The sequence below is a fragment of the Gadus macrocephalus genome, chromosome 22, assembly GCF_031168955.1.
Source record: "Gadus macrocephalus chromosome 22, ASM3116895v1".
Classification (NCBI taxonomy): domain Eukaryota; kingdom Metazoa; phylum Chordata; class Actinopteri; order Gadiformes; family Gadidae; genus Gadus; species Gadus macrocephalus.
The window spans coordinates 8545495-8567811 of record NC_082403.1 but is presented as its reverse complement, the minus strand read 5'-3'; the positions used below and the strand labels follow the sequence as shown (position 1 = coordinate 8567811).

Below are 22317 nucleotides of genomic sequence, written 5' to 3'. Positions count from 1 at the left end.
GCTGGCAGCAATTTCTATCCAACACTTGGCTGCTTTCTACAGAAATGTCACTTGCTCTGTTCTATTCATCTCCCTGTAGAGAACCCCAAAGCCTCCAGGGACAGGTGTTTTTGAATCACATGGGGATTCAAACAGGTATGGTGAGGTTGCTGCTGAACTCATCTGCGTTGATCTACACATAATTTAGTAGCAGCTCGAGGAAGTCCGAGCTCTTTGAGTGGCCAACGACGTGCGTCGCGACGTAGGTCGCATTGGTCGCGTCGTAGGTCGCATTGGTCGCGTCGTAGGTCACATTGGTCGCGACGTAGGTCGCTCGTCTGGCTGCTTTCAGTCGCTGTGGTCGCTGGCTGGCTTGGTCGCTCAAAATCTATGGGCGGTCGTTTATCAGTTAATTTGCATGTTAAAGGGACACTGTAAAAATTACTCCCATCCCGTGGTACAATTGTATATTGCATTCAAACTAATAGTGCTCGCTTGTTCAAAAACTACGGTGGGCAGTATGTGCCAAGATGCTTTGTCATGACATCCAATACTACCTCATTGAGTCATTCGAGTGATTAGGAGGTTTGTTATTTCAAACAAATTTCAAACTGCATTGAAACATTAGTGTAAGCTAAGAGTAATTATTCCTCGAGCAAGATAGTGAATTATTTCAGTCATCATTCACGCTGGCTCAGAGTGAAAACGCGTTTGCATTTCCTCTACCACGTAGTGCTTTTTGTCCCTCTCGGCAGTTCATAGACCGGAAGAACATGGAAGCCTCCATGAAGCTTACCCGTCCTATGTAAGTACATATTAAGTATTCTTCGCTCAGGAGGATAAGTGAGATTTTTGGCAGAGATAATTTTACACCAATGAGGACATATTTATGAATGAATACGTTGATTTGAGGAAATAAATGACTTAAAATATTACACGTGTCCCTTTTAAGGTAACTTAACGGTGCGACAGTTGAAGTACTAGAAAGCCATGCTCTCTGGCAAAAGCTTCCTACAGCTCTTTATTGCAAATATTATTTTTATATTTTTATATTGAAGTAGGCCTACAGTTTAAAATTATGAAATCGTTGGTCTATCAGTGGCAATAAAATATATTAGTTGTAATTTGGGGCGGATTCAAATAATGTATTTTAGATATTATATAGCCTATTTGTTTTGTTAAATGACAGTAAGCCTAATAAGGTATATTATACACAAAGTTCTTCGTTATAGAGTGATATATTAGTTGTAATTTGGGGCGTATTCAAATAATGTATTTTATACATTATATATAGCCTTTTTGTTTTGTTAAATGTCATTAAAGGCACCCAGTGCAACTTTCGAGGCTTAAAAATAAACATTCAATTTCTAGTCTTTTTTACACGTAGTAAGTTTCAATAACTCCATACCATTACATACCGACATTCAAGCAGCAAAGATGAGACGTCGTTGTGTGGTGAGAACTGATAGAAAATCGATAACAACAACAATGCCGCCATTTTCTTTATTTTTTGTAACCTACAATAAATAAAGCAGGCTTCCAGTCAATGGAAAAATGGCTTCTCCCCACCGGCGATTGTTGTTGTTTACGATTTTCTATCAGTTCTCACCACACAACGACGTCTCATCTTTGCTCCTTGAATGTCGATATGTAATGGTATGGAGTTATTGAAACTTACGTGTAAAAAAGACTAGAAATTGAATGTTTATTTTTCATTGAATGTTTACATAAAGTTGCACTGGGTGCCTTTACGCCTAATAAGGTATGTTATGCACAAAGTTCTTCGTTATAGAGTGATATAGGTTAATATAAGTGCCAGATGTGGAAGAATTTGTCACAGTGGTACAAGCGGTAGTGACGCCTGGTTAGTAATCAAGAAGGCGGTTGTTCGATTCTCTCCGGGGTCAGATACATTTCTGCTCTTTCAGTCAAACTTACTGACGCAATCGGCCTCTTTCATTTGAAAATTTTTGTATGATTTAGTACGATGGTATGATAATTATACGACGTAATGACGGGCTGCGACGCCTGGCTGGTATCGGCTGGCTGGCTGCGACGACAGGCCAGCCACGGCTGGCCGCTGTCTGCCACTGGCCACTGGCCGCTGGCTGCGGCTGGCAGCTGGCTCTGGCAGGCTGACCGACTAGGTCACGACCATAAATGCGTCGCGACCCTTTTGGCGGCAAATAGGTCGCAACCAACCAGAGGTATGGCTGAATGAGCGACCTGTGGCAGCCAGCCATTGTCACCATGGCTGCTACCATAACAAAAAGCCTATATGTTATCAGTTAACATCTCATTGAACAGAATAAATACACTTGCGTCAGTATAATAAAAACGTACATACAATAATATATAGGCCTATTGGTCTATCCATCTATATTTAAGTAATACAGTGATGTGTACAAATTTATATTGATTATATTGTACAGCCTATTGATCTGTTAAAATGTCAAAGACTAATAAAATATCCTATGAAGAAAGTTATAGTGTCGAAATGTATCGAATAAAATATAGGGGGTAACACCAGGGACGCGGGAAGTCAGTCCCAGGGGGGGGTGCTGAGAGAGAGTCTATATAATGACGTCATAATAAATGCTGCACGACATCCATTGTTTACAGAGACGAGATGACGGGTAACGTCACGTTCAGGGCTCCGCTCTGATAAACACTCTACTGGTGTGTAAAAAGAGTTCTGCCAACTAGCCACTGTTATTCACAAACGTTAGCAAGTAAACAATGTGGAAATTATGCCTAACCCACTCGAGACCGCGGCTCAATTTCTGTGGAAAACACAATATCTTTATATTTTAAACGTAACGCCATCATGCATAACCACAAACATATTTAAATAACAAATCTCAGTGGGAAGTGGAGAGAGCTGTGAGCTAACCCCCTGGAGACCGGGGTCAAGTCCGGTTGATGTCGTCTGTTGGAAGACTCATATCGCTTTTTCATGCGAATTATGAAGTCAAGTATAACCGTTGTGTTTTCTTTATCCGGTGTCTTGATGGTGCATTGATCATTTCGGAGGTTAACACTCTAAACAGCTCAGGTTCGGATCCCCGCAAACACGTAGACAGGGGTACCACTGTCATTTTTTATTGGTCAACATGGAAAAAACATGAGGGGTAACTCTGTCGTTTTTTATCGGCCGTCATGAAATAAACATAAGGGGTAACACTGTCGATATTTATCAAATAAAACATAGGGGGTAACACTGTTGTTTTTCTTTGGTCGTCATGAAAAAAAACATAAGGGTTGAAAAAAAACATAACTGTTGTTTTTTATTGGTCGTCATGAAAAAAACATAAGGGGTAACACTGTTGTTTTTTATTGGTCGTCATGAAAAAAACATAAGGGGTAACACTGTTGTTTTTTATTGGTCGTCATGAAAAAAAACATAAGGGGTAACACTGTTGTTTTTTATTGGTCGTCATGAAAAAAAACATAAGGGGTAACACTGTCGTTTTTATCAAATGAAACAAGGGGTAACACTGTTGTTTTTTCATTGGCCGTCATGAATATAAACATAAGGGGTAACACTTTTGTCTTTGTCAAATAAAATATAAGGGGTATCACTGTTTTATTTCATCAGTCATCATGGGAAAAAAACATATGGGGTAACACTGTCAATATTTATCAAATAAAACATAGGGGGTTACACTGTTGTTTTTCTTTGGTCGTCATGAAAAAAAACATAAGGGGTAACACTGTTGTTTTTTATTGGTCGTCATGAAAAAAAACATAAGGGGTAACACTGTTGATATTTATCAAATAAAACAAAGGGGGTGACACAGTTGTTTTTCTTTGGTCGTCATGAAAAAAAACATAAGGGTTGAAAAAAAACATAACTGTTGTTTTTTATTGGTCGTCATGAAAAAAACATAAGGGGTAACACTGTTGTTTTTTATTGGTCGTCATGAAAAAAAACATAAGGGGTAACACTGTCGTTTTTATCAAATGAAACAAGGGGTAACACTGTTGTTTTTTCATTGGCCGTCATGAATATAAACATAAGGGGTAACACTTTTGTCTTTGTCAAATAAAATATAAGGGGTATCACTGTTTTATTTCATCAGTCATCATGGGAAAAAAACATATGGGGTAACACTGTCAATATTTATCAAATAAAACATAGGGGGTTACACTGTTGTTTTTCTTTGGTCGTCATGAAAAAAAACATAAGGGGTAACACTGTTGTTTTTTATTGGTCGTCATGAAAAAAAACATAAGGGGTAACACTGTTGTTTTTTATTGGCCGTCATGAAAAAAAATATAAGGGGTAACACTGTTGTTTTTTATTGGTCGTCATGAAAAAAAACATAAGGGGTAACACTGTTTTTTATTGGTCGTCATGAAAAAAAACATAAGGGGTAACACTGTTGATATTTATCAAATAAAACAAAGGGGGTGACACTGTTGTTTTTTATTGGCTGTCATGAAAAAAAACATAAGGGGTAACACTGTTGTTTTTTATTGGTCGTCATGAAAAAAAACATAAGGGGTAACACTGTTGTTTTTTATTGGTCGTCATGAAAAAAAACATAAGGGGTAACACTGTTGTTTTTTATTGGTCGTCATGAAAAAAAACATAAGGGGTAACACTGTTGTTTTTTATTGGCCGTCATGAAAAAAAACATAAGGGGTAACACTGTTGTTTTTTATTGGTCGTCATGAAAAAAAACATAAGGGGTAACACTGTTGTTTTTTATTGGTCGTCATGAAAAAAAACATGAGGGGTAACACTGTCGATATTTATCAAATAAAACAAAGGGGGTGACACTTGTTTTTCTTTGGTCGTCATGAAAAAAAACATAAGGGGTAACACTGTTTTTTATTGGTCATCATGAAAAAAAACACAAGGGGTGACACTGTTGTTTTTTATTGGCTGTCATGAAAAAAAACTTAAGGGGTAACACTGTTGTTTTTTATTGGTCGTCATGAAAAAAAACATAAGGGGTAACACTGTTGTTTTTTATTGGTCGTCATGAAAAAAAACATAAGGGGTAACACTGTTGTTTTTTATTGGCTGTCATGAAAAAAAACATAAGGGGTAACACTGTTGTTTTTTATTGGTCGTCATGAAAAAAAACATAAGGGGTAACACTGTTGTTTTTTATTGGTCGTCATGAAAAAAAACATAAGGGGTAACAATGTTGTTTTTTATTGGTCGTCATGAAAAAAAACATAAGGGGTAACACTGTTGTTTTTTATTGGCTGTCATGAAAAAAAACATAGGGGGTAACACTGTTGTTTTTTATGGGCGTCATGAAAAAAAACATAAGGGGTAACACTTGTTTTTTATTGGCTGTCATGAAAAAAAACATAAGGGGTAACACTGTTGTTTTTTATTGGTCGTCATGAAAAAAAACATAAGGGGTAACACTGTTGTTTTTTATTGGTCGTCATGAAAAAAAACATGAGGGGTAACACTGTTGTTTTTTATTGGTCGTCATGAAAAAAAACATAAGGGGTAACACTGTTGTTTTTTATTGGCTGTCATGAAAAAAAACATAAGGGGTAACACTGTTTTTTATTGGTCGTCATGAAAAAAAACATAAGGGGTAACACTGTTGTTTTTTATTGGTCGGCATGAAAAAAAACATAAGGGGTAACACTGTCGATATTTATCAAATAAAACAAAGGGGGTGACACTGTTGTTTTTCTTTGGTCGTCATGAAAAAAAACATAAGGGGTAACACTGTTGTTTTTTATTGGTCGTCATGAAAAAAAACATAAGGGGTAACACTGTTGTTTTTTATTGGTCGTCATGAATATAAACATAAGGGGTAACACTTTTGTCTTTGTCAAATAAAATATAAGGGGTATCACTGTTTTATTTCATCAGTCATCATGGGAAAAAAACATATGGGGTAACACTGTCAATATTTATCAAATAAAACATAGGGGGTTACACTGTTGTTTTTCTTTGGTCGTCATGAAAAAAAACATAAGGGGTAACACTGTTGTTTTTTATTGGTCGTCATGAAAAAAAACATAAGGGGTAACACTGTTGTTTTTTATTGGCTGTCATGAAAAAAAACATAAGGGGTAACACTGTTGTTTTTTATTGGTCGTCATGAAAAAAAACATAAGGGGTAACACTGTTGTTTTTTATTGGTCGTCATGAAAAAATCATAAGGGGTAACACTGTTGTTTTTTATTGGCTGTCATGAAAAAAAACATAAGGGGTAACACTGTTGTTTTTTATTGGTCGTCATGAAAAAAAACATAAGGGGTAACACTGTTGTTTTTTATTGGCTGTCATGAAAAAAAACATAAGGGGTAACACTGTTGTTTTTTATTGGTCGTCATGAAAAAAAACATAAGGGGTAACACTGTTGTTTTTTATTGGTCGTCATGAAAAAAAACATAAGGGGTAACACTGTTGTTTTTTATTGGCTGTCATGAAAAAAAACATAAGGGGTAACACTGTTGTTTTTTATTGGTCGTCATGAAAAAAAACATAAGGGGTAACACTGTTGTTTTTTATTGGCTGTCTTGAAAAAAAACATAAGGGGTAACACTGTTGTTTTTTATTGGTCGTCATGAAAAAAAACATAAGGGGTAACACTGTTGTTTTTTATTCGCCGTCATGAAAAAAAACATGAGGGGTAACACTGTTGTTTTTTATTGGTCGTCATGAAAAAAAACATAAGGGGTAACACTGTTTTTTATTGGTCGTCATGAAAAAAAACATGAGGGGTAACACTGTCGATATTTATCAAATAAAACAAAGGGGGTGACACTGTTGTTTTTCTTTGGTCGTCATGAAAAAAAACACAAGGGGTAGCACTGTCGTTTTAATCAAATGAAACATAAGGGGTAACACTGTTGTTTTTTCATTGGTCGTCATGAATGTAAACATAAGGGGTAACACTTTTGTCTTTGTCAAATAAAATATAAGGGGTATCACTGTTTTATTTCATCAGTCATCATGGGAAAAAAACATATGGGGTAACACTGTCAATATTTATCAAATAAAACATAGGGGGTTACACTGTTGTTTTTCTTTGGTCGTCATGAAAAAAAACATAAGGGGTAACACTGTTTTTTATTGGTCGTCATGAAAAAAAACATGAGGGGTAACACTGTCGATATTTATCAAATAAAACAAAGGGGGTGACACTGTTGTTTTTCTTTGGTCGTCATGAAAAAAAACACAAGGGGTAGCACTGTCGTTTTAATCAAATGAAACATAAGGGGTAACACTGTTGTTTTTTCATTGGTCGTCATGAATGTAAACATAAGGGGTAACACTTTTGTCTTTGTCAAATAAAATATAAGGGGTATCACTGTTTTATTTCATCAGTCATCATGGGAAAAAAACATATGGGGTAACACTGTCAATATTTATCAAATAAAACATAGGGGGTTACACTGTTGTTTTTCTTTGGTCGTCATGAAAAAAAACATAAGGGGTAACACTGTTGTTTTTTATTGGTCGTCATGAAAAAAAACATAAGGGGTAACACTGTTGTTTTTTATTGGCTGTCATGAACAAAAACATAAGGGGTAACACTGTTGTTTTTTATTGGTCGTCATGAAAAAATCATAAGGGGTAACACTGTTGTTTTTTATTGGCTGTCATGAAAAAAAACATAAGGGGTAACACTGTTGTTTTTTATTGGTCGTCATGAAAAAAAACATAAGGGGTAACACTGTTGTTTTTTATTGGCTGTCATGAAAAAAAACATAAGGGGTAACACTGTTGTTTTTTATTGGTCGTCATGAAAAAAAACATAAGGGGTAACACTGTTGTTTTTTATTGGTCGTCATGAAAAAAAACATAAGGGGTAACACTGTTGTTTTTTATTGGCTGTCATGAAAAAAAACATAAGGGGTAACACTGTTGTTTTTTATTGGTCGTCATGAAAAAAAACATAAGGGGTAACACTGTTGTTTTTTATTGGCTGTCTTGAAAAAAAACATAAGGGGTAACACTGTTGTTTTTTATTGGTCGTCATGAAAAAAAACATAAGGGGTAACACTGTTGTTTTTTATTCGCCGTCATGAAAAAAAACATGAGGGGTAACACTGTTGTTTTTTATTGGTCGTCATGAAAAAAAACATAAGGGGTAACACTGTTTTTTATTGGTCGTCATGAAAAAAAACATGAGGGGTAACACTGTCGATATTTATCAAATAAAACAAAGGGGGTGACACTGTTGTTTTTCTTTGGTCGTCATGAAAAAAAACACAAGGGGTAGCACTGTCGTTTTAATCAAATGAAACATAAGGGGTAACACTGTTGTTTTTTCATTGGTCGTCATGAATGTAAACATAAGGGGTAACACTTTTGTCTTTGTCAAATAAAATATAAGGGGTATCACTGTTTTATTTCATCAGTCATCATGGGAAAAAAACATATGGGGTAACACTGTCAATATTTATCAAATAAAACATAGGGGGTTACACTGTTGTTTTTCTTTGGTCGTCATGAAAAAAAACATAAGGGGTAACACTGTTGTTTTTTATTGGTCGTCATGAAAAAAAACATAAGGGGTAACACTGTTGTTTTTTATTGGCTGTCATGAACAAAAACATAAGGGGTAACACTGTTGTTTTTTATTGGTCGTCATGAAAAAAAACATAAGGGGTAACACTGTTGTTTTTTATTGGTCGTCATGAAAAAAAACATAAGGGGTAACACTGTCGTTTTTATCAAATGAAACAAGGGGTAACACTGTTGTTTTTTCATTGGCCGTCATGAATATAAACATAAGGGGTAACACTTTTGTCTTTGTCAAATAAAATATAAGGGGTATCACTGTTTTATTTCATCAGTCATCATGGGAAAAAAACATATGGGGTAACACTGTCAATATTTATCAAATAAAACATAGGGGGTTACACTGTTGTTTTTCTTTGGTCGTCATGAAAAAAAACATAAGGGGTAACACTGTTGTTTTTTATTGGTCGTCATGAAAAAAAACATAAGGGGTAACACTGTTGTTTTTTATTGGCTGTCATGAACAAAAACATAAGGGGTAACACTGTTGTTTTTTATTGGTCGTCATGAAAAAAAACATAAGGGGTAACACTGTTGTTTTTTATTGGTCGTCATGAAAAAAAACATAAGGGGTAACACTGTTGTTTTTTATTGGTTGTCATGAAAAAAAACATAAGGGGTAACACTGTTGTTTTTTATTGGTCGTCATGAAAAAAAACATGAGGGGTAACACTGTTGTTTTTTATTGGTCGTCATGAAAAAAAACATGAGGGGTAACACTGTCGATATTTATCAAATAAAACAAAGGGGGTGACACTGTTGTTTTTCTTTGGTCGTCATGAAAAAAAACATAGGGGGTAACACTTTTGTCTTTGTCAAGTAAAATATAAGGGGTATCACTGTTTTATTTCATCAGTCATCATGGGAAAAAAAACATATGGGGTAACACTGTCAATATTTATCAAATAAAACATAGGGGGTTACACTGTTGTTTTTCTTTGGTCGTCATGAAAAAAAACATAAGGGGTAACACTGTTGTTTTTTATTGGTCGTCATGAAAAAAAACATAAGGGGTAACACTGTTGTTTTTTATTGGTCGTCATGAAAAAAAATGTAAGGGGTAACACTGTTGTTTTTTATTGGTCGTCATGAAAAAAAAAGTAAGGGGTAACACTGTTGTTTTTTATTGGCTGTCATGAAAAAAAACATAAGGGGTAACACTGTTGTTTTTTATTGGTCGTCATGAAAAAAAACATAAGGGGTAACACTGTTGTTTTTTATTGGTTGTCATGAAAAAAAACAAGGGGTAACACTGTTGTTTTTTATTTGTCGTCATGAAAAAAAACATAAGGGGTAACACTGTTATTTTTTATTGGCTGTCATGAAAAAAAACATAAGGGGTAACACTGTTGTTTTTTATTGGTCGTCATGAAAAAAAACATGAGGGGTAACACTGTCGATATTTATCAAATAAAACAAAGGGGGTGACACTGTTGTTTTTCTTTAGTCGTCATGAAAAAAAACATAAGGGGTAACACTGTTGTTTTTTATTGGTCGTCATGAAAAAAAACATAAGGGGTAACACTGTTGTTTTTTATTGGCTGTCATGAAAAAAAACATAAGGGGTAACTGTTGTTTTTTATTGGTCGTCATGAAAAAAAACAAGGGGTAACACTGTTGTTTTTTATTGGTCGTCATGAAAAAAAACATAAGGGGTAACACTGTTGTTTTTTATTGGTCGTCATGAAAAAAAACATGAGGGGTAACACTGTCGATATTTATCAAATAAAACAAAGGGGGTGACACTGTTGTTTTTCTTTGGTCGTCATGAAAAAAAACACAAGGGGTAGCACTGTCGTTTTTATCAAATGAAACATAAGGGGTAACACTGTTGTTTTTTATTGGCTGTCATGAAAAAAAACATAAGGGGTAACACTGTTGTTTTTCTTTGGTCGTCATGAAAAAAAACATAAGGGGTAACACTGTTGTTTTTTATTGGCTGTCATGAAAAAAAACATAAGGGGTAACACTGTTGTTTTTTATTGGTCGTCATGAAAAAAAACATAAGGGGTAACACTGTTGTTTTTTATTGGTCGTCATGAAAAAAAACATAAGGGGTAACACTGTTGTTTTTTATTGGCTGTCATGAAAAAAAACATAAGGGGTAACACTGTTGTTTTTTATTGGTCGTCATGAAAAAAAACATAAGGGGTAACACTGTTGTTTTTTATTGGTCGTCATGAAAAAAAACATGAGGGGTAACACTGTCGATATTTATCAAATAAAACAAAGGGGGTGACACTGTTGTTTTTCTTTGGTCGTCATGAAAAAAAACATAAGGGGTAACACTTTTGTCTTTGTCAAATAAAATATAAGGGGTATCACTGTTTTATTTCATCAGTCATCATGGGAAAAAAACATATGGGGTAACACTGTCAATATTTATCAAATAAAACATAGGGGGTTACACTGTTGTTTTTCTTTGGTCGTCATGAAAAAAAACATAAGGGGTAACACTGTTGTTTTTTATTGGTCGTCATGAAAAAAAACATAAGGGGTAACACTGTTGTTTTTTATTGGCTGTCATGAAAAAAAACATAAGGGGTAACACTGTTGTTTTTTATTGGTCGTCATGAAAAAAAACGTAAGGGGTAACACTGTTGTTTTTTATTGGCTGTCATGAAAAAAAACATAAGGGGTAACACTGTTGTTTTTTATTGGTCGTCATGAAAAAAAACATAAGGGGTAACACTGTTGTTTTTTATTGGTTGTCATGAAAAAAAACAAGGGGTAACACTGTTGTTTTTTATTTGTCGTCATGAAAAAAAACATAAGGGGTAACACTGTTATTTTTTATTGGCTGTCATGAAAAAAAACATAAGGGGTAACACTGTTGTTTTTTATTGGTCGTCATGAAAAAAAACATGAGGGGTAACACTGTCGATATTTATCAAATAAAACAAAGGGGGTGACACTGTTGTTTTTCTTTAGTCGTCATGAAAAAAAACATAAGGGGTAACACTGTTGTTTTTTATTGGTCGTCATGAAAAAAAACATAAGGGGTAACACTGTTGTTTTTTATTGGCTGTCATGAAAAAAAACATAAGGGGTAACACTGTTGTTTTTTATTGGCTGTCATGAAAAAAAACATAAGGGGTAACACTGTTGTTTTTTATTGGTCGTCATGAAAAAAAAGTAAGGGGTAACACTGTTGTTTTTTATTGGCTGTCATGAAAAAAAACATAAGGGGTAACACTGTTGTTTTTTATTGGTCGTCATGAAAAAAAACATAAGGGGTAACACTGTTGTTTTTTATTGGTTGTCATGAAAAAAAACAAGGGGTAACACTGTTGTTTTTTATTTGTCGTCATGAAAAAAAACATAAGGGGTAACACTGTTATTTTTTATTGGCTGTCATGAAAAAAAACATAAGGGGTAACACTGTTGTTTTTTATTGGTCGTCATGAAAAAAAACATGAGGGGTAACACTGTCGATATTTATCAAATAAAACAAAGGGGGTGACACTGTTGTTTTTCTTTAGTCGTCATGAAAAAAAACATAAGGGGTAACACTGTTGTTTTTTATTGGTCGTCATGAAAAAAAACATAAGGGGTAACACTGTTGTTTTTTATTGGCTGTCATGAAAAAAAACATAAGGGGTAACTGTTGTTTTTTATTGGTCGTCATGAAAAAAAACAAGGGGTAACACTGTTGTTTTTTATTGGTCGTCATGAAAAAAAACATAAGGGGTAACACTGTTGTTTTTTATTGGTCGTCATGAAAAAAAACATGAGGGGTAACACTGTCGATATTTATCAAATAAAACAAAGGGGGTGACACTGTTGTTTTTCTTTGGTCGTCATGAAAAAAAACACAAGGGGTAGCACTGTCGTTTTTATCAAATGAAACATAAGGGGTAACACTGTTGTTTTTTATTGGCTGTCATGAAAAAAAACATAAGGGGTAACACTGTTGTTTTTCTTTGGTCGTCATGAAAAAAAACATAAGGGGTAACACTGTTGTTTTTTATTGGCTGTCATGAAAAAAAACATAAGGGGTAACACTGTTGTTTTTTATTGGTCGTCATGAAAAAAAACATAAGGGGTAACACTGTTGTTTTTTATTGGTCGTCATGAAAAAAAACATAAGGGGTAACACTGTTGTTTTTTATTGGCTGTCATGAAAAAAAACATAAGGGGTAACACTGTTGTTTTTTATTGGTCGTCATGAAAAAAAACATAAGGGGTAACACTGTTGTTTTTTATTGGTCGTCATGAAAAAAAACATGAGGGGTAACACTGTCGATATTTATCAAATAAAACAAAGGGGGTGACACTGTTGTTTTTCTTTGGTCGTCATGAAAAAAAACATAAGGGGTAACACTTTTGTCTTTGTCAAATAAAATATAAGGGGTATCACTGTTTTATTTCATCAGTCATCATGGGAAAAAAACATATGGGGTAACACTGTCAATATTTATCAAATAAAACATAGGGGGTTACACTGTTGTTTTTCTTTGGTCGTCATGAAAAAAAACATAAGGGGTAACACTGTTGTTTTTTATTGGTCGTCATGAAAAAAAACATAAGGGGTAACACTGTTGTTTTTTATTGGCTGTCATGAAAAAAAACATAAGGGGTAACACTGTTGTTTTTTATTGGTCGTCATGAAAAAAAACGTAAGGGGTAACACTGTTGTTTTTTATTGGCTGTCATGAAAAAAAACATAAGGGGTAACACTGTTGTTTTTTATTGGTCGTCATGAAAAAAAACATAAGGGGTAACACTGTTGTTTTTTATTGGTTGTCATGAAAAAAAACAAGGGGTAACACTGTTGTTTTTTATTGGTCGTCATGAAAAAAAACATAAGGGGTAACACTGTTGTTTTTTATTGGCTGTCATGAAAAAAAACATAAGGGGTAACACTGTTGTTTTTTATTGGTCGTCATGAAAAAAAACATAAGGGGTACCACTGTTGTTTTTTATTGGTCGTCATGAAAAAAAACATAAGGGGTAACACTGTTGTTTTTTATTGGCTGTCATGATAAAAAACGTAAGGGGTAACACTGTTGTTTTTTATTGGTCGTCATGAAAAAAAACATCAGGGGTAACACTGTTGTTTTTTATTGGCTGTCATGAAAAAAAACATAAGGGGTAACACTGTTGTTTTTTATTGGTCGTCATGAAAAAAAACATGAGGGGTAACACTGTCGATATTTATCAAATAAAACAAAGGGGGTGACACTGTTGTTTTTCTTTGGTCGTCATGAAATAAAACATAAGGGGTAACACTGTCGTTTTTATCAAATGAAACATAAGGGGTAACACTGTTGTTTTTTCATTGGTCGTCATGAATATAAACATAAGGGGTAACACTTTTGTCTTTGTCAAATAAAATATAAGGGGTAACACTGTCGTATTTTATTGGTCGTAATGAAAAAAAACATATAAAAAAAAAAGAAATAATTGTCCTTCTCAAATAAAATATAAGGGGTATCACTGTTTTTTTTCATCAGTCATCATGGGAAAAAAACATGTGGGGTAACACTGTCGATATTTATCAAATAAAACATAGGGGGCTACACTTTTTATATACTATAGATTTGTATAGTTACTGGCCCCCTTTAAATTGTGCATTAACCGTACGGTTTCTGTGCGGTTTTGCACTTTTACCGCGCCATTCTAGGGCCGGATTGTGGCCTTCTTGGCTTTCCATAGCCATTATAATCTGGAGGTTTCAATTGACTTTACCATTGACGTGGCATCGTTATGTTTCCAAAATAACATTAGGTTTCCATAGAGGCTGCACTCGACAGGAGTTGAGCCCGTGTCTCCAGAGAGGATCTCCAGCAGCGTGTATCTGCTGCGCCACCGTGATGCCACCTGTGATTAGTCAGGGATTCTAATTGACATTGTAATCCACATGGCATTGCTATGGTTCCACAAAGACGTCACGATGTTGGGTTTCCATGGAGACCGCCCTTAGCAGTAGCCTAATTGAGCCAAGGGCCTGAATCCTGATAACCAACAGTTCTATTTGCTGCACCAGCTATGCTATATGGTGAGGATACGATGAATGAATTCACGAATAACAATTTCTTTAAAATAACTGACTTTAATATTGCTGTTATCCCGTATTCTCTCGGGAAGAGAGAGCAGATGTTTGTGTTGTCTGGACTCTGTTGATGTGTCGACAACAGTTTTACTCCCAACACAGGTATGGCTGTACCCTCCGCGTCCGTTAATGAGATGAAGCCTATTTAGATCTCCAGATAATCTCTTGCAGGACAGGAAAGCGGGGCGGGGGGGTTGTAAGGAGTCATTAGTCTATCTCATTAAGCGACCAAGCAAGCAGTTCATGAAACAACACTCCAATTGGTGGTGGTGCGCTTCACAACAACACTTGGACTATAGCAGTGCCATTTCCCAGGTGTGTATGAGAGTCTGATAAAGACTGTCAAATGTTAATATAAATATATGCTATGTTTTTATTTTCCATCTCATCTGGTCATTTTATTCGACACTAAAGAATCTTTACCACAAAGTTAAATGAGTTTTAAGTGTATTTGAACAATATATTTTTTGCATTTATTTTCAGATCCCCAACGCCTGGGAGCGACATTGCTGTCATCAAGGCATCCCGTATTGCGGTGTGATATTTTGGCACCTCCAGACGACCTTCGGAAAGGGGTACCATCCGTCCGAAGTGCCCCCAAGTCGCAACCTCCAACCTGACCACAAGTCTTCCACTATGGATTCCATGAAGTCCCTGGGGGCCCCTTTTGCCAGCTGTGTTTACTGGGCCAACCCCGGCAAGAAGACGCCGTCCGTCCGCAGAAACAGCTTCACGCGTAGGAAGAGCATCGGAGCGCGTCGGATGTCCCTTCCCGGCAAGGGCATCGGCCGACGGAAGTCTCTGCCCTGTAGGCCTAGCCAAAAGGTCCCAGAGTCCTGGCTCACTGTGTACCAGGCTGACCTCCAGAAGGAAAGGTATGTAGCTCATTTATATATAACTGTCTGTTTATTTTATCTGCGTACTGGTTACATTGAAACATGTTAATAAACACAATTTGAAACTAATATTGACTTACACTAGCGAATAAAAGGGTTCTATCTAATTTGATTTATCGCTTTTCTGTGACCTGTGGCCACTCAAAGCATGTATCAATTGATGCTTCATTCACCCATTCATACACACATTCTGGGTGGTGGCATCCATGCAACATTCAGCAGGTCTGGCTGTTGTCACTGGCATAACTACAGTGGGGGTATACAAGCCCTCCCCTATTGGGATTATTGTTATTTGAGGCCAAGTAAAATCACATTCCAAATTTGGACGTGCCCCAGCATTGGTTCATCGAGGACTTTCTACGGACAACAAATCCATTATACTTTTGGCATAATTGGACATATTAATGTATTAAACCATTTAATACATTAATATGTTTACTTGACTGCTAAAATAGAATTATTTTTACTAGTCTCTTCAATTATTGGGGATAAGCCTCAACCGCAAGTAGGTAAGCCATTTGATTGCGTGTTTGTGTGTGTGTGTGTGTGTGTGTGTGTGTGTGTGTGTGTGTGTGTGTGTGTGTGTGTGTGTGTGTGTGTGTGTGTGTGTGTGTGTGTGTGTGTGTGTACAGACCTCGCGTTGCTAAAGATGTTCCACGTCTTTGAAATTGTATTTTATAGGAAACGACAGCAAGCAGTGCTGGCCAAGAAGAACGCAGAGAGGTCCATCGGAAAGACCCACTTCAGGAGCCAGCACTGTCTTCCAAGGGTAGGCTGAGAATCGAACACACAAAGGATGAGTTTCAGTGTTATAATTACAGGAAAACTTAAACCCATACAAATAACATATGGATGGAAAGGGTGTTATGAATAGAGCTTGGTTCAAAACTTTACTGGTTTTATCAGGACAGGTGGTCATCCCAACCCTCAATCAGAAAAGGTGTCTAAACAGAAGAGGGCTCAAGGCATTTGTTAAATTTAGAAAGTGTGCAGGGACTAGCTGAGACAGGATGTTTGTTTCATCAGCCTTCCTGGGTGACACAGCAGCCAGTATGTGCCAGAACCGTGGCAATGGAGTGGTTGGGACTTTGGCCAGGACACCAGGGCGCCTCTGCTCTTGAGTGCCATGGGATATTTTGTCTGAGTCTCTGTGTCTGTCATGGGCCAATTATATAGGCCAGAGGGATGAGCACCCCCTACTGGCCTTGGCCTCCCAACATCTCTCCCAGCACTGTTTGGTCTACCATCCAAGGATGGACCCTGCTTAGCTTCCAGAGAAACCCTGCATTGATAGTGGCACTCTTCACAGTAGTTTATAAGGAAGCCATTTAGTTCAAAGGGGTTCCATTTTAAATAAAGGGGCACACAAAACACTTGGGCTTTACCTTTCATGCATATCCTTTGCTTCCCTTTCCTTCCTCTTAATCTCCAGCTCTGCAAAAAGCTTCATGGTCTGCTTGTATACAGCCTGTCTGAACTGGAAAGGAAAGGAACACGTCAGTGCATTGTAATTAAATATTAAATATTAAATAATACATAGATATATTAAACCTATGTTTGGTCTACCATCCAAGGATGGACCCTGCTTAGCTTCCAGAGAAACCCTGCAAAATAATACACACTTACAGGTGGACTCCAAACGTTGGGGATCAAACAAACAATATCTGGCAGTCAAACATCTGTCTAAACACATTCGATTGTCCAGAAGACGAAGACCATGCACTCTACTGAATAGTTGGGTGTTTAATCCTTTATTTCTGTCTTTTTGCTTTACAATGCTCTTCTGTAGAAGCCCAGCAACCCAGCCAGAAAGCCTGCATCCAAGCGCAACCAAAAGTCATTATTCGGGGCCTTCCAGGGCCTCAGCCTGGATGGGGCTATGGGAGGTGGGCGGGGCGCGGCTGCCAGAGCCTCCGCTGGGGGAGACCCGTGCAAAGTTATGTAAAGTTAGCAAACGGCTTCCCAGACACCAGGATTTCATGAGGGTTTAAGTACTTCAGAAGAACAAGCAATGCTGGTGATCCCGAACTGATTGAGAATTCCTGATTGATTCATAAGCATGTTGACATGTAAATACCCTATATTAGTGAAGCAATAGCAGTTGTAAATTAGTTGTATTTTAGTTTGTTACTTTGAATTTGCAAGCTTTTTTCTGCCAAATGAATGTTTTAATAAAGATGAATGACATGTTTAAGCCTAACTTTCATCCTCAATTTCTAATATATTGTCATGACAGTTAGTCCTTAATCACACGAAGTCTGTTGGCATGGATTCAGTGGCAGGAACCAGGCATCACATCAATATAAACATGTAAAAACCGTACAGGATCGATTAATTAAACAACCGAGGTGAAAAAAAACACCTAGTATTTATTTAACAGCACTAAAGGTTACATCCTAACATCCAGTACTAATCGAGACACCCGACAAGTATTGCATTATCGCCATTTGTTTTATGTTGAGCTGCTTTGGAGTTCAAGGAAACGTAGTGAAATCCAACCATAAATGAATATTCCGCAAAGTTATCTGCACACACATATCTCATGGTTTCAGATAAATACATTTAGTAAATACCGTCACCTTCACTACGATGCCATCCCAATTCACATTCATGGAACCATATCCTGTGGCTTTTTGAATATTCCATCTCCCACTCATCGCGTAGAACACGTCAAAAATAGGCTTTACACGCTTTATTATGAAAGGACATCCCACAGAAATCAAGACAAATTACAGTGCGATAGGAGAAATGATTACTGAATAACCGCGCCCCCCACTCCCTCCTACATTTGTGCCAAATGTCATCATGCTCTCATACAGGTTCCACATTCACAAATGTGTACAATAAAAAAAAAATAGAAACCTCAAATAACTAAATTTCTTAAGAGGGGGGGGTGGATGGGGGGGTAAATTGTCACGTAAACAGCTGCATGGCGACTGAAGACCTTCCTGCAGACAGTGTGGTGGTGGCGGCGGCGGCGGCTTTGGAAGTTATAAAACGATGTTTCACTCTCTCTGCTCCATCTTGACTTTGGGGGGCTTGAGGAAAGACCGATTCTTCTTCTCCTTTTTCTTCCCCTTGGACTGGAAGGTCCTCCAACTGTCCACGCGACCGTCCCTCGTTTCCTGGTTAACAAGCATTATAAATCCATATCATCACACTCAAAGGACTATCTTATCTATAGATCTATCAATCTAGATAGATCTATAGATCTATAGACCGATCGATCTATAGATCTATTTATGTATCTATCCGTGTGTGTTGAGGATTCCTGCAGAAACACACCTCAAAGTTCTTTTGCCACTCTCGGTCTCTCTTTGCTTTTTCTGCCGTCTCGATCTCTTCTTCTCTCGCCCTTTTCCTGGTGGAAAAAGACAGCAAAAGATGAATGCATGACCCAACGACAATATGTTGTCTCAGTTAAACAATCACACTATTGTTACCCGATATCTTTAGCATTGGCTAAAGCCAACATCGGCCGAATGCAATGCAAAGGGAGAGGATGCGTTGACATTTGCATACAAATATCTCACGCTTTATAATCTGTTTACTTTAATTATTAAGATGTATCCAAATGGAAATGACACGCATTCAAATTAGGATTACACACATCCAAATTAAGACAGCATTGATAGTGGCACTCTTCACAGTAGTTTATAAGGAAGCCATTTAGTTCAAAGGGGTTCCGTTTTAAATAAAGGGGCACACAAAACACTTGGGCTTTACCTTTCATGCATATCCTTTGCTTCCCTTTCCTTCCTCTTAATCTCCAGCTCTGCAAAAAGCTTCATGGTCTGCTTGTACACAGCCTGTCTGAACTGGAAAGGAAAGGAACACGTCAGTGCATTGTAATTAAAAAATAATACATAGATATATTAAACCTATATATATTTAGACAACATTTTCTATTATTAAAGAAAATTATATATTTTTTTTTCTTATTCACATAAATATCATCCACATATTATTCACATACCAAATTGAAATAGTAGAATACAGTCTCAATTCAGTTTTTTTCCCAATTAAAACCATCAGAAGTCGATTTGGGTGGAGAGCCTAAAGAGGGAGATGGGATTGCATTACCATTTCTGGGTCATCCTCCTCCACAAACACTGGCTTGCCATCCTTCTTCAGCTGTTTCTTCTTTTCCTTCATCTGTTGGGTGCACAGGGCAGCATCGTCGTGTTTACATCAAGTCACCATGTGAATGCTAACTTACAGGGTGAGATCTGCCCTATGAGTATCCCCGAATAGGAGTGTTCCCTCACCGTATGCTCTATGTACTCCCTCCCAGCACTGATGACATCCACAGCCCTCTTCTTCTGCTCGGGATCCAGAAGGTTTTTGTATGCCTTGTCCACAGCTAGAGCGAGACAACAAACAAATGTCACTTAATACATTTTAAATTGTACAATGGTTAGCCCCATTTCAATAAAAATATTCCCCATTATACGATGCTGTGGATGGTGATTTTGTGAATTTAACCTTTAGTTTCAGATTGTATAGAGGGTAATATACTGGCTGAGGATAAGGATATCCATGTGCATGTCCTGATAAATCCATTCTGAACATGGAAAGTAGATAAAACACTAGATTTGCATTTAAAGTCAATGTTTTCATTGGGTAGTATATAATGGAGTGTTGGGCTACATAATAACAACAACATGCCGTGTTGGATATGGCTAAAGAAAGACCCACTAAATTACCATACCATCTCAACTCCTGCAGTCCCAGAAATACAGGCTGGATACCTGAAATCCATTATGAGAAAACCAGAAAGGACTTCTACCTTCGAATGCTTTCTGTGCTCTGTCTGGGTCATCTTGGTTCTTATCAGGATGTACCAAAATGGAGAGCTGTATACAGAAAGGAAGCAGATATTAAAATGTGAATAGGAATTGCAATTTGTTTGCTTTCTCTATTTCCAAAATGAGTGTGGTACATTTTGTCCAGCGAAATCGAGGAATCTGCTAGGGTGTCTGGAGGTCGATTTCTTACCGCGCGGAATCTCTTCTTCAATTCAGTATCAGTTGCCTCGGGATCGATTTGCAACACCTGAAAGACAGTCATTATTTTAGTACGTATAATATATATTTATATAAAACAAATACATACTCACACACCATTATCATCATCATTTGATAAAAGAATGCCAGTCTTACAACAGTCTAGTATAACTAAACCTAACCGATGTAAATACCACCTATTTCATACTGATATTCCAAGCCGTTTATGTCACCTGCAAAAGGTGATCAATGTTGACCCAGTTACCTCAAATGGGTTTAGGTTGAAATAGGAGGCTCCAGGCCTGAGGAGTCTATCTATTTGCTGCGTGGAGGTCAACACAGAGTCCCGCTTCTCTATCTGCTTCACCTGAGACGCAGAAACACAAACACAATTAAATCGTTAGCCAGTCTATATATAGTATAGCACCAATCAATAAAGACTCACTCTTGAGGTCTCTCTAAAGACAATAATGAAAGAGCAAATCGTGTTCATTACAACATAGCAGTATGGATATTTTTTTGTTTTTTGAAGCATCGCGTTTATATTAATATACGCGACATTATGCACCTCATTGAAAACGTTTCATGTGTTATCATGTGAATCGATACTAGGAGGCAATTGAGACACATGATAGTCAATTGCTGATAATTAATGTTTGACAAACTGCACATAGGTATCCACATACGTAACAAAAATGCACATACGTATCCAAACAGTTAACCATTGAGCGGGTCAAATGTGTGGCATGTGAACATGTTTTTACCAAGCGTGTTATTCTGCACTGCTATCGTTAGCCAACATTTCGTTAGCTGATGTTGAGGGCTGAAAGGCTTTACAAGCAAAGCATTTAAAACCGCGTCAAATCTCAGACGTAATCTTAAGTACTTAATCAAAATAACGGTAACAGACATTTTTATTTAGAATGTTTTATCACCTCTGTGTAAAAGTTTTGAAATAAATCATCCGAGGAGCTCGGAGCTGAGGGCTCTCCTCCGGCAGCCGCCATCTTGTCCCGGGTTTACATCTGACGTAGGAGGTTGTCACGTGACTGGCTAAGTTCCTTCTTTAAATGTTTTGAAGCATAAGATTACGTGTACGATATGCCCTTTATAATTAAATAATAATTTAACTATTTATTATATTTTAATTATAATTAAAATATAAATTGGTTCGTTTAATCGATTTATGTTTGATTTGGGAAAAACATTTCTCTGGTATGGATTTATCGTTTTTTCCATGTGGGCGGGGCCAGTTGGGCAAACATTTCCGGTTCCTTTATAGTAAGTTTTTATTTTCGTTGCAAGCATGGATTGAGATAGAAAATATGTTAAAGCATATTAAATAAGCCTACTACAATAAAACCTAAAACGCATATACAAGAGATCTCACCCGTTTTCATAGGGTCACATATGGAGAATATAGTATATTCTCAGTGTCATATTTTGTGTGAACCAACATGACATTTGATTGTGCTTTTTGGGATAATTATCGAAATTAATTAACATTAGTCCACAGGGTCGTCGGTTAAAATTAAGGGTATTTTTTGGAGACGAAGAATTGCTCTTGACTTGAGTTGGTTGGTCAGATTTATGTGGGTTTCATAGCCTACAGTAAGGTTTAGGTGCCCCAAAGAACCATAGCCCAGAGGACTATGAATCACATCACCATCAATTGCAAATCGTTGTAGTTTTCTGGTTTGCAGCAGACTGGCAATGCATAAAATACGTGTATATTTTTCTTTCATAAATGTGTAGGTGTAGGAAAGCAACAATGTCAGGATTGTGTTACGTCTCAGACCATGTATTGTACGTCATCCTTGCTCTCAGAAATAGCTGATTTAAAAAAGGGGTGTGCGTGATCCACCT

The 22317-nt window shown here is 36.9% G+C and overlaps 2 protein-coding genes across 2 annotated transcripts; one reads left to right on the top strand and one right to left on the bottom strand.

Annotated features, from left to right (window-relative positions):
• Positions 1 to 14630: 14630 nt before the first annotated feature.
• Positions 14631 to 17645, top strand: LOC132450758 (uncharacterized). Its single transcript, XM_060042855.1, has 4 exons — positions 14631 to 14864; positions 15033 to 15424; positions 16127 to 16214; positions 17235 to 17645. The coding sequence occupies exons 1-4, from the start codon at positions 14793 to 14795 to the stop codon at positions 17388 to 17390; spliced, it is 708 nt and encodes a 235-aa protein (XP_059898838.1). The 5' UTR covers positions 14631 to 14792; the 3' UTR covers positions 17391 to 17645.
• A 149-nt stretch (positions 17646 to 17794) lies between these two features.
• dnajc8 (DnaJ (Hsp40) homolog, subfamily C, member 8) lies at positions 17795 to 21528 on the bottom strand. The gene is made up of 9 exons (XM_060042848.1): positions 21387 to 21528; positions 20717 to 20818; positions 20444 to 20500; positions 20235 to 20301; positions 19714 to 19808; positions 19529 to 19600; positions 19172 to 19263; positions 18731 to 18806; positions 17795 to 18570 (listed from the first exon to the last, which is right to left on the bottom strand). Exons 1-9 carry the CDS (start codon positions 21456 to 21458, stop codon positions 18451 to 18453), a joined length of 753 nt encoding a protein of 250 aa, XP_059898831.1. The 5' UTR covers positions 21459 to 21528; the 3' UTR covers positions 17795 to 18450.
• Between the last annotated feature and the right edge of the window lie 789 nt (positions 21529 to 22317).